This window comes from Tinamus guttatus, unplaced genomic scaffold, assembly GCF_059628265.1.
Source record: "Tinamus guttatus ecotype Peru unplaced genomic scaffold, ASM5962826v1 Tinamus_guttatus_pri_ptg000287l, whole genome shotgun sequence".
Taxonomy (NCBI): domain Eukaryota; kingdom Metazoa; phylum Chordata; class Aves; order Tinamiformes; family Tinamidae; genus Tinamus; species Tinamus guttatus.
This window is the reverse complement of record NW_028288821.1, coordinates 6,379,298-6,393,036: the sequence shown is the minus strand read 5'-3', so window position 1 is coordinate 6,393,036 and position 13,739 is coordinate 6,379,298. Positions and strand designations below refer to the sequence as shown.

Below are 13,739 nucleotides of genomic sequence, written 5' to 3'. Positions count from 1 at the left end.
CCAAAGTACAGTGGAAACATCCCTCATTTTCTAAACTTTGTCCAAAGATTGTAAAAGAAGTATTTCTTAATAGTGCTACAAAAATATTTTTGTCAAGTGAAACAGTTTAACTCCAACCCTTGGTATTGATAACGACTAACCTTTGGGAAGCTTAACCTTGAAGAATTTCTAAGCTCTGAAACTCTGAATGTGTACTGATGAAGAGTAAGAATGATAAACAGCAATTTAACATCAAAATTTGAATTATAAGGGCTTAAAGCTTTAACCACCTTTCCTGGTTTGAAAAATTGTACAATTTTAAGCCAACGAATTCTCTGGTGCCTGTAGCTACCCTCTTTGTGATGAGGGAATGGTTCCCATTTGGAATTGGATCATTGTTCCTCTGTGGGTGGTGGTGGTGGCATTTATTTAGGAAATAATTAATTTCATTGATTTATTCTACATTGAAGAATCTTGAATTCCAGTTAGATCAGCATGTACAGTAATAAGTATCTGAGCATTGATGTCATAGCTGAGCACTACAACCAGGCAGTGTCTGGCACAGTGAACTGATTTATGTTTTTTCTCCATTGTGTAAGCCATGATCAGTTATTTTTAATATGCGAACAAGTACTTGGCAAGCTGTGTCTGTGTGTATATACATACACACACATACAATAATTGCAACTCTTTTTACAGTGCATTCTGAAGATCTGGAATGTACTTTACCTCACTCAGAAATGGATTTGGAACCCAGTACTGTTTGCACTACTTCTAATTTGCTCTGGATTTTTTGAATACTTTGGTATGCTTTCTTGTAGCAAAGCTGTCTGATACCATTTTATTTAGTATTAAGTAAAGGAGAAACAGCCACAAAGTATGTAATAAGGACCTTATAAACAATATTTAGTCTCATTTAGGGTGTTTGACATGTTCAAACACAGCTCTTACAGATTTATCCTTATGAAGAAAAGATTGCTCAACGCTTCTGTCCTCGCAGGAATGTGCAGGACTGCTTCGTATCAGCCTCTTCCTTGTGGGCATGCTGGAATGCACAACATGGACAAGTGCTACGTTTTAAACCACAACATAGTTCACTTCCTTAGAAATAAATGCAAGGACTTGGGTATTGTCAAGGCTCTTATGGCTCAGAATTTGCTCTCCAAAAGAGCACGTTGCAGGTAAAGGTTGTTCTGGAGGGTAACTGCCATAAGCGCTACAGCTGTAAATAGCTGTGATATGTGAAACGGGAAAAGCCGTATGTACATGTGACTTTCCTTTTGCTCACAAATTCCTTTGGTCAGGGCCCTGCTCTGAGGGCTTCAGGAAGCTGATAACGGAGCCGGGAGTCCCTGCGTGTGTGAGCAGGCCATGTCCTTTGCAGTGTTTAAGCCTAGCTTGGGATTTAGCACTGCGGGGGCGGCGCTCTCATGGGATATGCAAGAGGATATGTAACCTGTAGGGATGTGTCAGGAGGGATGAGTGCGTGAAGTCTGTTGGACTTGAAAGTTTACTTCTTTTTAAATAACTGGGCTTTTCTAATATTCTTTAAATATAGTTTGACTTTGCCTCCAAGAAGTTACTGAATTCAATTTTTTAAATTTCAGATAAATTATGTACTAGAGAAGTCTCAGTTCTGTGCGCATAGTGGTGGAATCCTTGTAGGTATAAATAGCAAATGAACTTTTGTAAAACATTGAATAACTTCTGACTACAACATTGAATTCAGGGTGTATCCACATCTGGGTTTTTTTTTGTTGTGTGGCAGGGAGGGTGGGTTATAATTAGAATAGCATGCACTGTGGATCGGTGCTTAATTTGTACATAAAAGGGAAAACTTTTGTTTGGGGTAGTTTGTATTGTAAGGACAACATCTAAAGGCACTGTGTATCAGTCATTTATTTCTGTTTTAAAGATTTTATTTTTGAGCAATGGAAACTGTACATGTTATCATTTATACATTTACTGGTAGCTAGGAATGTAGAGAAACTACATTGCTATTACTCTGCAGATGTATTTGATCTGTCATTGCTGAGTACATTGCTGCATCACTACTTTATGCAGATTCTCATGAGCATTTATTTAAAGAGATTGTAGTGATTGGTACAGTTGCAATGCCAATTGTAACATCAGATCTTTCAGTATATCTGAAGTGTGTGTAGCCTTGTGATTATGTTTATCCTTTACTGAATGCTTGGCTGGAATCTCATCTTAGAGCAAAGACAAAAATAGGTGCTGGAACAGATTTTCCCCAACCCACACTTTATTTATTTAATAGTTCTTGTTTTGTATGTTATGTTTTTCCCCATAACAGGTTTTGTGCCTTTATTGGATATTTATTTAAAGGGAGCTACACAAACAGAGGTTGTTCAAGCTGTTCTACAGGTATATTCCTCTGTGGCTGTTCCTTCACATGAGCTCCTTCATTTTATAAGGATTTAGAATGCATGAAAAATTCTCTAGCCACAAACTGAAAAAAGAGGGTTTCCATAGGGGAAAAAGAAAAGCCAAAGCATAAAACTGGCTGTGTTGACATTCTACCTTCACACTTTGTTAATATACAAACTCTTTTTTTCTTTTTTTTAAGGCTGTTGCTCATAATCAGTCAATTGAAAGAAGTTTTGGAAAAAAAAATAAACTTTGGCACATTTAGGGTGTGCGTGGTCTTTTTTGTGTGTCCTCTGAGGCCTGGCTGCCATCGTGCTCGCAGGGGCTGGGTTGGGATGTGCTGGCTGTGCTGCAGGTAACTGCAGGAGGGTGATACCCGAGGGGGACTGTCATGATAGCTGCCCTTGATCAGCGGCAAACAACTCCAGTGTCCCTGTGAGAAGCAGCACTTTGTGTCCCTAAGCGGCGTGGGGCTGGGGAGGGGGAAGGAAGACACAGCTGCTTCTCTGAGAGGTGAGAAGGGGGAAGAGGAAGGTGCTTCCCCCAGCCACAGGGTAAACCAACTTAGCACTGATCAGTGCTAAAAGGGATTTCTCAGGGTTTTTGTGCTCTTCACTACCCTTTAGTCAGAGATTGCATGTGTTGTGTAAATGTCTCAAGATGCAAAATCCACACCATGGAAACCAGCTGTGGCATGTTTAGTGCCTGCAGCAGCATCAGGACTTTCTGTGTTTTTTTTTTTTTTTTTTTTTAACCCTTGAGGCCCTGCTCTTGTGGTGCGACTGTAGGTGTTGCGAGGGTCTATGACTGTTTGCCTGCATTGGACATCATGGCTTAAACCAGCTTCTTTCAGCTGAGTGTCCGAGGCTGCAGGCACCCTCTCCTGCAGGTCTTTTTAAATTAAGAACATCGCTTGTCAAAGCTTCTGGAAGAGGCGTTGTTTTTGTTTGTTTGTTTTCGGTGGTTTTTGGGTGTGGTGTTTTCCCCCCTTCCCTGTCCACGGGCCCGTAGCCCCCTTCCTGGTCTCTCTCTCCGCTGTTGCTGCCCCGCGGGCCGTGCTGCTGCGAGCCGCGTGCCGGCCGGCGCAGCGCCCTCCCGCGCTCGCTCCGTGCCTGGGGGGGAGGGGCCCGCGGCCCTCCCGGCCGCTCCGGGGCGGCCGCCACCCAGGGCGGGGCTGGGGCCTGGGCGCGGCTCTGCCCCCCGCGCCTGTGCCCCGCGCACGCGCCGCCCGTCATTCAAAGGCCGGGCAGCCAATAGCCGCGGGGCGGAGGCGGGCCCCGGCGCCGCCGCCATGACGCACTTCCGCGGCGTCCCGGCGAGCGCTGCGCACGCAGCGTCGGCTCCCCAAGATGGCGGCGGCCAGCGGCAGCGCGGCGGGGAGCGGCGCGAGGCGCGGCCCTCTCGGCATCCCCGAGGCCGCCTTCGTGGTGAGCGGCGGCGGCGGCGGGGCTGCGCGGGGCGGGCGGGCGGGCGGGCGGCGCCCAGGGACGAGCGGGGCCGCCGCCTGCCCGCGCATCCCCGGGAGGAGCCCGCGCTCCGGCGCCGCTCCTCGGCCCCGCCGGGCCCCCGCGCGCTCCCGTAGCCCTCGCGGCGGAGCCGCTTCCCGGGGGCGGCCGCGGCCCTGCCGGCTCCCTGAGGAACGGGGTGGGGGTTGGTTTCTTTGTTTTTGCGGAAACGGGCTGGGCTGCGTCTATACGTGATGTGTAAGGTTATAAGTTGGTTTAAGTAACACCTAATAATTCTCGTCTTTAGTTGAAAAGAAAAAGTTAATCGGTTAACACACTAACCTAATGTCAGAATGATTTTGATTATCCTTTGCTCGGAGCTCGTGCATGTCCTGTTTGCTGCCTTATTCCGTATGATCCCTAGGAGGGGATCCCCCGCGGGTGGCGGAGGGTGTTCCCTCCCTCAGCTGAACGCTGCGTCAAGCAGCCCGAGCCTGGCGTCCTGCTCCGCTCTTGCTGCGTGGGGGCCAGTTTAGAGGAAGAGGGCTTGAGCACTGAAGTGCTGCGGGGCCGCTGGGCACTCCGAGCACACCCAAGGTGCCTGGGGTGTCATCCTCCGGGGCCCGATGCCTGCCCTGAGTCTGTGTCTTGCTGCCTTATTCCTAAGGTTTTCTTAGCTTTTAAAACCCCACGTTGGTCAGATCTTTCCTGACATCTTTGCCCAGGCTGCTGGACGGAGCAGGTTGGCAGCTCCTGCTGAGAGTAAAGCTGCTGTGACCTGTGCCGTGTCATTGCTCAGCAAGCGTTGCTCGAGAGCCTGAGTAAACAGGTACGCGGCATGTGTTCCCAGTGCACCCAGATCCTGCCTTTCCTTAGAATTCACAGGGCGTCCCCGAGATCCGCTAGCATCTTCCTGCTGGTGGCGGCGACCGTCCTCGAATCCGAGTTGTCTGTGTTCCTCACAGGCGGTGCCGCGCGGCCGGGAACCCTGCGCAGGCGCTTAGCTCGCTGCCTCTGTAGTCGCTCTCCGCATTCAAGAGCCGTGGAAGCTGCTTAAGCTGTTTTTTGGTTTGGGAGGGAATCCGTCTGCAGGAGACAGCCTGTACCTGGCCTTAGAGCACCTGGTAGCGGTGTGCTGGGCTTAGGTGGTTGTGCGTGTTAAGGTAGACTTCATTTTTATTTGAAATAAGCACACGCTTAGAAATTTTCTCTGTTACTGTACTCTAGAAAGTGAAGCTGTTATTGTTTGAGAGTGTTTTTTCTTCTTTTTTTTTTTCTTTTCTTTTTTCTTTTTTTGTTTTTTAAAGTAATGGAAGATTTTTAGGAAATGGTATGTTAAAGTGCTGATAAGGAGTTGTGCGTTGCTTTGTTTTTCCCCCACAGCGTGCTGTATGGGGCTCCTCCCTAGGAGTTGTGTCTTTAAAGAGGTTTTCTCGAAGTATCTCGATTCAGCAGATGCTCTTCAGAGAGGTCGTGGCAGGTGCCGTGTCACAGGCTCTGCTCACGCTACTGGTGGCCTGTGGGTTCTTGTGCCCCTCCAGGTTTCACGTGGCCGTGAACCCTGACTCAGGGTGCCCCAGGCTTTCAGAACACACCACGTACTGTAGCTTTGTTGTCTTTGGAGCTGTGCTCTAGGTGCTTCCAGAGGAGCGGCCTGGCCCGCGTGTGTGTCCCTGTGCCCAGCCCGTGCCGCCGGAGCAGCCTCTCCCGACGCCGCGGGGCAGGGGCTCTCTGCAGAGCTTCACAGCTCTGAGGAGACTTTGTGTGGCTTCTGTGAAGTCTGCATTGCCTCTGCAGGATCCAAGAATAGCGTTTGCCCGGTGAATTTTCTCGCTAGAAAGGCAGTGTTTGGGAGGTCCAAGCAGGACTGCAGTGTGACTTTGCTGCTGGGCTGCCCTGCGCCGGGCGGCGGGATGAGCTGTGCCCTCCGGGCTGGCCCTCGGCAGCAGCGGCGGGTGCTGAGCCGAGGCTCTCCTTGGGCTCCCGAGGAGAGGAGCGCCTGGATACGGAGGACCTGGAGTTGCTCCTGTCCAGGAAGGATCTCAACCTTTTTCTCTGTCGAGACCCGTCTGCCCATCCCTGCAGCTGGGGGGACTCGCGCTCCCTCTCTGAGCGTGTCCCCTGCGTGCAGAGAGCTCCTGCCCACCTGGTACCTGCTGCCTTTGCCTCTCTGGGTGATGTCTGCAAGCGGAGGAGCGTCCACGAGAGGGAGTCTCCGTTCAGAGCACTCTGTGACTTTGCTTTTACGGCACTGAACCCAACCTTCATTTTCCAGCTAGGGCTTCCCGCCGTCTCCACCGGGAGGCGGGAACGGCTCTTGTTTTGGTGGCGCTGGTGGCTCGAGGCGTCCCTGGGCGCTCTCTCTGCGGTGCCCGAGTTCTGCAGCGCCCGCGGCCGCCGTGAGCGCCTGCTGCGCGGCTCCGCTTCCCAGCGCGCGCGGCTGCCTTGTTGCGGAGGAAGCCACAAGACTTCTTGCCACCTTGGTGGTTTCGTAAGATTTCTCCTTGCCAAGGGAGATTGAGTCATAAATTACAAGGCAAAACATGTATAAGTTTAAATGTATTTATTTTACTGATGTACTATAGTCTTTTCTTTGTGCAAAACTGCAATGGGAACATGGAGGAATAAAAGAATAAATGGAAAAGGTCTGTGATTGGCTTTTATACGGGTTTGTAGGATTATGGCATCAGGATTCAAAGCACTTTCATAGTCTTAAATCTCAAAAGCTTGGAGACGTGCAGCAGGCAAGAGGCCTTGTCTGGGTGACCAGCAACAGAATTAGTTAGGCGACCGGAGCAGCGGTCCTGAGTCGTGGGAGAGGTGAACGCTGCCGGGGCAGGAACTCGTGTGCCCCTGCTCGGGGTTCTGCTTCAGCAGCAGCTCCCCAGGTGGCCTGGCTGGCTGGAATTGCCCTTCGGAAGTTGGGGTTGCTTTAGGTGACTGCACAAGGAGCTTATTCAGACAAATGTCCCTAGTGTGAGCTGCCCTGGACAGATGGCATCATTTTCCTGTATTACTGCTTGATCAGACCAAGATTCTTTTTATTTCTTTAGTTTTACCCTAAATAATTTCTAATCTCAGTACCTGAAAAGATGTTTTATCCCTCCTTTACAGATAGGAAACTGAAGTTTGGGCTTGGCCCAAGGATATCCCTTGTTAGAATCATAGAATCATAGAATGCTTAGGGTTGGAAGGGACCTCTAGAGATCATCTAGTCCAACCCCCCTGCACACGCAGGGTCACCTAGAGCACGTGGCACAGGACTGCGTCCAAGCGGGTTTGGAAGATCTCCAGAGAAGGAGACTCCACAACCTCTCTGGGCAGCCTGTTCCAGTGCTCTGTCACCCTCACTGTCAATAAATTTTTCCTTAAGTTCCTGTGCAACTTTTGGTGTTTCAGTTTCTGGCTGTTCCCTCTAGTTCTGTCGGTGGCCACCAGTGAAAAGAGGCCAGCACCATCCTCCTCACTGCCTCCCTTGAGGTACTCATAGACACTGATCAGGTCCCCTCTCAGACTTCTCTTCTCCAGAATAGGCCCAGTGCTCTCAGTCTCAAATGTTAGTTAGATGCCATTTAGCACTGCCCAGGGCTGAAACCACCACTAATTACTGCTTGCAGGTGTGGTTAGGAAACATTCCTCCCATCTGTTTTTTGGTTCTCTTTGTCCCCTTTTCAAAACAAAGGCTACCTAAGAAAAGAAACAAAATGCTTTGGTACTTTACTCCGGACAAAAAAATGTTCATTTACATATAAAGTCTCTGGCTTAGTTGCCTTAAGATAGTAACATGACTATGTCTGGCATCTCTCAAACTGTTCTAACTTTGATGTCCTTTTTTCTCCCCATAAAGGAAGATGTAGATTCCTTTATGAAACAGCCTGGAAATGAGACGGCAGATGTAGTCCTTAAGAAGTTGGACGAGCAGTATCAGAAGTATAAATTTATGGAACTTAATCTTGCTCAAAAGAAAAGAAGGTAGGTTGTAACTTTTTTTGGTGGGGAAATATTTAGCACTGTTCTATTTTTAAAATAGGATCTAGCTTATTTAAATACCAAGAAAGAATTATTAGAAGAACTAATACTCACAGTACTTTCAGAAAGTCACAAAGCCTTCCCTTCCCCCCCGAGCATTCTTTGCAAAAGTTTGTAATGTTGCTAAATTGGTCCTTAGCCTTTAAGACCAAAAAGACTTTTATTCTCTTATTTTTTTCAGTCCAATGTAAATAAGAATATAATTTGGCTTTTATATCCAGCCTGTAATTTTTGGCTCATGTCTCATCATTAGCTTCAGTGTTCATCTGAAGCTAGGTAAGAAATGCATTTTCTTTTTGAACCCCAAATCAAAACTGCGAATAACATTTTTATTTGAGATTAAGTTCCTTTGCACGGGGAAGAATCCCTTGTAATTTTCCCTGGGCCTTGGAGGCGGCTGCGCGAGCCTGGGTGCCCAGGAGGCTGGTGGGGACACGAGTGTCCTTGTCGGGCCGCTGCAAGGCACCGGATCGGGAGGGTCGGCGTCAGGTACCGCTAAACCCGGGAGTGCGGTTCGTGCCCCTCAGAGGAGGGACACCTGGTTTAATCTGATGAAATTATTGTCCCTGTTTCTTCTTGGTTTTCCACTGCTCTGTTGACATCAGAAATATGCAGAAATGTGCATTTTGACAAACAGACAGAAGTTATTGTTAAAAAACGCTTGTTAAATTTTTAAAGCTGTATGTGTTGTGCTGCTGCATTGTTAAAGACAGAAGATCGTTGAGTTTCAGCATAAGAAGCAGGTGAGGTTGTAGAAGAGATTTTTTTTTCATACTATTACATACTGTGTCATATCTTTAAAATTTCTACTTTTAAGAAAAGCTGCTAGAATTTCAGGTTTTAAAATGGAGGTTGGATTATATAATAAAGCTGATCACTTGTTTAGGAGATTTGTGTCTGTGTAAAATAATAAATTATGACTGTTGTTAATTCACAGGCTAAAAAGTCAGATTCCTGAAATTAAACAGACATTAGAAATTTTAAAACACATGCAGAAGAAAAAGGTAAACTATTTTGAATATCTAAAGAGTATGAGTAAAGCTAACTGCCTTTCCACCCTAACAGAACACTTTGCAAGAAATGTTTTGGAGAGCACACTTAATATGCCTTTAAAAATAACAGAATTGTTTTAAAGGTATGTAGTACTTTTTGAAAGCTAGTTAAAAAAAAAAAAACATAATGTTTGTATTGGAAACTTCACATTTAAAAGTGCATAGATTGCAACTAAGCTTGGATTTACCCTCTAGTCTGTATGGAATTTCTATATTGTTTTTAAATATGTATTTTTAAAACGCTTTAGTCTTTTGATTCTAATTTGTCTGTTGAAGTAAATTATGTATCGTTCCACAGAAATTAATATAATATCAATGGCAAAAAGCAGAGAAGTGTGCTCTTTACTGTGATTTTGATGTCTCTGACATAAGATTACAGTGAAAATAATAATTTTAAGTTGTATCATTTGTCTTTAGGAATCCACAAATCCAATGGAAACCAGATTTTTATTGGCAGATAATCTGTATTGCAAAGCCTCAGTTCCTCCTACAGACAAAGTTTGTTTGTGGTTGGGGGTAAGTAAAATGCAGCACTTTCTGCTGCTGTTGTTAGTATCTTTTGGGTTCTCAAGCCCCTCGTCGCTGCTGTCCCATCTGTACCCATCGAGGACGTTGTCTGTTCCCGTGTGCGGTGCAGCCGCGTTCCGGCAGCGGTGCAAACTGAGCAGACAACTTCCATGTGTTAAAGTAGCAGATGAAAGCTCTACTATGTGGTGTCTATATAGACTGTAACCATAAAACTTTTAGCACATTGTAACTTTTCTGGATTTTTTTCTCAAAAAACATACTCATAAATATTTTTTTATTATCACATTTTGGTTTGAATTACAATCCATCATTCCTTGGGATTGGTACATGTCCAACACAACAAGATGCTTTGGCATCTAGCTTCCTGTTTCTGTAGCTGTTATTTGTATTTAACATCTTGCTGTCCTTTTCATGTACGTTTTGGGAAGCTATGCTTGCTTTTTCTTCCTTGTAGCTTTTTTTTTTTTTTCTTTCCCTCTTACCCTCTTATTATTACTAAAGATTGGTAGAATCACAGCTCCAAACTCAGATACCTAAGTGGTATCAGGTTGGGATAGTCTCTTTGGAGGCTTCCTTATCTGTAGAGATAACCAGTGTTTATTTTGAGACTTCTAAATCCCTGATGTTCCCATGCAGTTGGCTGCCAAACAAAACTCCGGCTAAGACAAAAGCAGTGTTGATAAATGCAGCAGTAGATGCCATCTGATTAGGCAACTGCTTCCAAAGTCCTCTCCCACTTTTTGTCCTGTAAAGTGGAGATTTCTGTCTGACTTCGGCTGCTTTCAACCAACTGGCTGCAGAATTTCCTGCCTGACTTTCTGGCATCACTGCAGGTTTGATTCCCCACCGCGATTTGGAGACAGTTTATCCTCCTGATGGATGGCACAGAAAAGCTGTCACAAAATAGCGCTTTTTAATATTCAGGTGTTCTTTGGCTTTCTGCCTTTGCTCCTTGAGGCTAACAGTCTGTCTGAGTTGGACTGTGTGTTTTCATTTTATTGGGGGAAACCACGCTCTCCAGTTACCTACAACGGGAAAACAGAACAGGCTGCAGCTCTGCTCAGCATCGCTGGACCAGGGCCTAGTTCAGCAAGGACAGCACGAGGCTCCGCTCAGAGCGCAGGCCCTGAGCAGGGCAGGGCTTCGTGGGCGCAGCTGCGCCCCGTTCTGCTTGTTTCTCTCTTCACGTGGTAGCTGCTTGTGGAAATGAAGACACGGAGATAAAAGCTACTGTGGGATGGGATAGGGCTCTCATACATCCTCTGGTTTTGAATACCTATAATAACTTTTTATTAATGGCTTTTTGAACTAATGGTATTAGGTAGTTTGCCAGTCTCCCATGTGTAGGGAGTTTTAAGTTTAAACTTGAACGTGGCAAAAATTGTTTTAAAAATCCCTTAACTGCTAAGAGATGTTGGGAGGTTTTTGAAGAAGATGGAAGATGAGGTGTGAAGGCAGAATGCACCCGCAGGGAGCAGAACCCCTTGTTGCTCAGCGATGAGAACTTTCTTTTCATGTCACTAGAGGGTTTTGTCTCTCAGTTACTCAAGTTGTGGAGGCCTCGGGTGAATTCCGGCTTTGCTCTTCCTGGATCTTGCAGTCTTGGTGTAACAGGGCAAGTTTCTGTTAATGCGAAGAGTTAGAAACAGGCTGAAATACTCCTGCTAGGGCTTATTTCTTGTAATGCAAGTGTAAAAGCCTCTTTTTTTTTAAGCTGAAAAATATTTCTTTTCTTTAGGCCAATGTGATGCTCGAATATGATATTGATGAAGCTCAGGCCCTGTTAGAGAAGAACTTGTCAACAGCCACGAGAAATCTTGATTCTTTAGAGGAAGACCTGGATTTTCTTAGAGACCAGTTTACCACTACAGAAGTCAGTATCCTTTTTCTGTATGCTTTTTGGTTTGTTTTTATTCGCAGGGGAGGTAGTAGATGTGCTGGGTAACCTATGGGTATTCATTAATTTTCAGGTGTGTTCTTATCTTAAACTAGTGCAGTTAAAATTGCACAGCGCTCCAGGAATGTTTTCAGCAGTGAAAGCGGGTATTGCGTTTCCAGTGCCCCGGTGAGGATGGTGGGTTTGATAGAGCCAAGTTTGTGCCAGTAGTTGGGTCCCAGTAAAAACAACTGAACTGGCTGGGAAGGCCTCGAGGGTCTGGAGCGGCGCCCCGGCCGCGGGGGTGTCCGTCCTGCCCCGGGCTGCTGGCGGTGCCGGAGCCCCCGGCCCCCGCGCGGCTGCAGCCACCTGCGAGGAACTTTGCTGACCTCTTTGTAGTGTCATGAACTGCCCCTGGATTTGAGTTTTTCTTTTTTTCTTTCTTTTTTAAAACCTGTTTTAGTAAGGAGGACAGCTTTGAACAGAAGCATTAGATAATTCAGTACAGGAAGGCCCTGTTTTTTAATGTTGATATTTAAGATATATAGTGATGCAGGGTGAATGCCTGAAATAGGCAAACGTGACTGATACGAGGCAGGTTGACTGAAGGCAAAAGAGCGCAGCGGTAAGTAAAGCTGATTTGGGGGGGAGGGGTAATATCATAGCAGAGCGTTAAATGCAGATACTGCAGTTATTAACAGTAACAAATATTAGCATTCCAGAGTGAAGGTTTTGCACCAAGACAGCTCTTTCATTAATTGGTGTCTATATTGACTGTCATGCGTAAGTGAAATGAGTCATGGGTAGCCAACTAATAACTTGTCCTTTATTTCTTTCTCCCCGTTTCCTTAATTCTATACCTCCAGATATGGCTAGAGTTTATAATTGGGATGTAAAGAGAAGAAACAAGGAAGACCCTTCCAAAAATAAAGCATAGTTTTGGCAATTTTAAATGTGGTTTCAATTTCCAAATATTTTTTATTTAAACACCCCCAAAGTTCATTCCTAAAAGACTGCGTTACTTTAATCATTTCAGCAAATAGTAAAATAAATTTAAAAAAATAAAGATGGTGAGCACCATTTTATTTATTTGTAAACTCAAAATTTGGTTTCATGCATGCTTCATGAAATTACAAATTATTTGGCAAATTATTTGGAAAGACACCGCACAGTCTAGCCCATGACATAGCGTTTTGGTGAGACCAGTCTGTCCTAAGTAAATTTCTACCTGAAAGTTTGAAAATGCAGGATGAAAGTAAGAAATGGGCCCAACACTTGAGCAGGTTAATGTAGTGTAAGAGTTTACTCTTTCATCCCTGTGATGTGCAGTTGGTGAAGGTGCAGTCACCTGGGGCTGGGAAGACGCAGCTAATGTTGTAGGAAACAGAACAAGCACAGAGAGCTCTTGGATTTTGTTTCACTCAGTTACTTCTTTGGCAGCATAAACCTACGAGCATTCCTGGATATCTATCCACTTGGGATAAACTTGATTTTCATCTGTCTGTCACTGAACTCTCAGCACTTTACCTGCCACAGTCTGTGATTTGTCTTTGGAGAAGGGTGGTGAATGGAGCAAACAGCGCAAGCTGTGTCGAGACTGCAGGTGATCTCCCCCTGTTCTTCATACACGTGCACACACTGCTTATTTTTGCAATTGTGTTGATCGGGCACACGAAAATGCTGGTAGCCTGTAAACAAGAACCCCCATGTACGATCCCTTAGACAGATGTCCAGTTCAAATGTCTTAACACCCTCAGCCTCCTAGATGGTGAAACCTGTATTAAATATGGATGGGCTGCTGAAGTACTTCTTGGGTTATTTTGAAGCCTTGTGAGATTGTTGCCTTTACCTCTGCAGTTTCTTTCTAAAATGAAATGCTCAGTGGTGATGTCAGTGGCTAGTATACACACTCTGTGACTGAGAATGCAGGTTTCTCTACAGAATAAATGCAGATGTTAACTGTTCAATCTTCATGTAATAAACAATATACCTGTAAAGTTTTTGTACTTTTATTTCATGATATTAAAATAGTACAACTAAACAGTTGTGACAAACGCCTCTTTTTGTGAATCCTCTATTTTTTGTGTGGGAAAGGCACGAAACTCATGCACAGTCTTGCATGTTTTCCTGCCTAAAGGCTAGCAGGGGGTGAAGAAACTTGATTGAAGTAACACCCTGAAAAGTGTAGCTGCAGAACACAGGCTTGAGCGGAACGGAAGATGAGAGTCAACAGATCTGGATTTGTGAATACAGACTGACCTGACACCACTATGGCTGTAGAAGAGTAAGAGCTGAAGGATTGCAAGTAAGGGTAAGTTCTTAGTGTGGGTGACAAATTAGTACTTGGAAAAATGTTATTTAAAATGAAGCATGGATCTGTGATATTTCCAACTGAATTCAAGAGCAGGAAAGACTGAGGAAGAAAACAAGTAATTCATATGG

General features: G+C 45.5%; 1 protein-coding gene across 3 annotated transcripts in view; it reads left to right on the top strand.

Annotated features, from left to right (window-relative positions):
- Nucleotides 1-12,250, top strand: part of LOC104565965 (prefoldin subunit 3) — a 40,941-nt gene extending 28,691 nt beyond the window's left edge. The window contains exons 1-6 of one of the 3 annotated variants that reach the window (XM_088527574.1): nt 3,685-3,794; nt 7,660-7,784; nt 8,779-8,845; nt 9,311-9,409; nt 11,160-11,298; nt 12,164-12,250. In XM_088527574.1, coding sequence (XP_088383700.1) covers nt 3,717-3,794; nt 7,660-7,784; nt 8,779-8,845; nt 9,311-9,409; nt 11,160-11,298; nt 12,164-12,234 — 579 coding nt within the window. In that variant the 5' untranslated portion in view covers nt 3,685-3,716 and the 3' untranslated portion in view covers nt 12,235-12,250. Of the gene's footprint in view, nt 1-3,684; nt 3,795-7,659; nt 7,785-8,778; nt 8,846-9,310; nt 9,410-11,159; nt 11,299-12,163 lie in introns of those variants that run through there. The other 2 variants (XM_088527575.1, XM_088527576.1) reach the window with 2 other exon arrangements.
- The last annotated feature ends 1,489 nt before the right edge of the window (nt 12,251-13,739 follow it).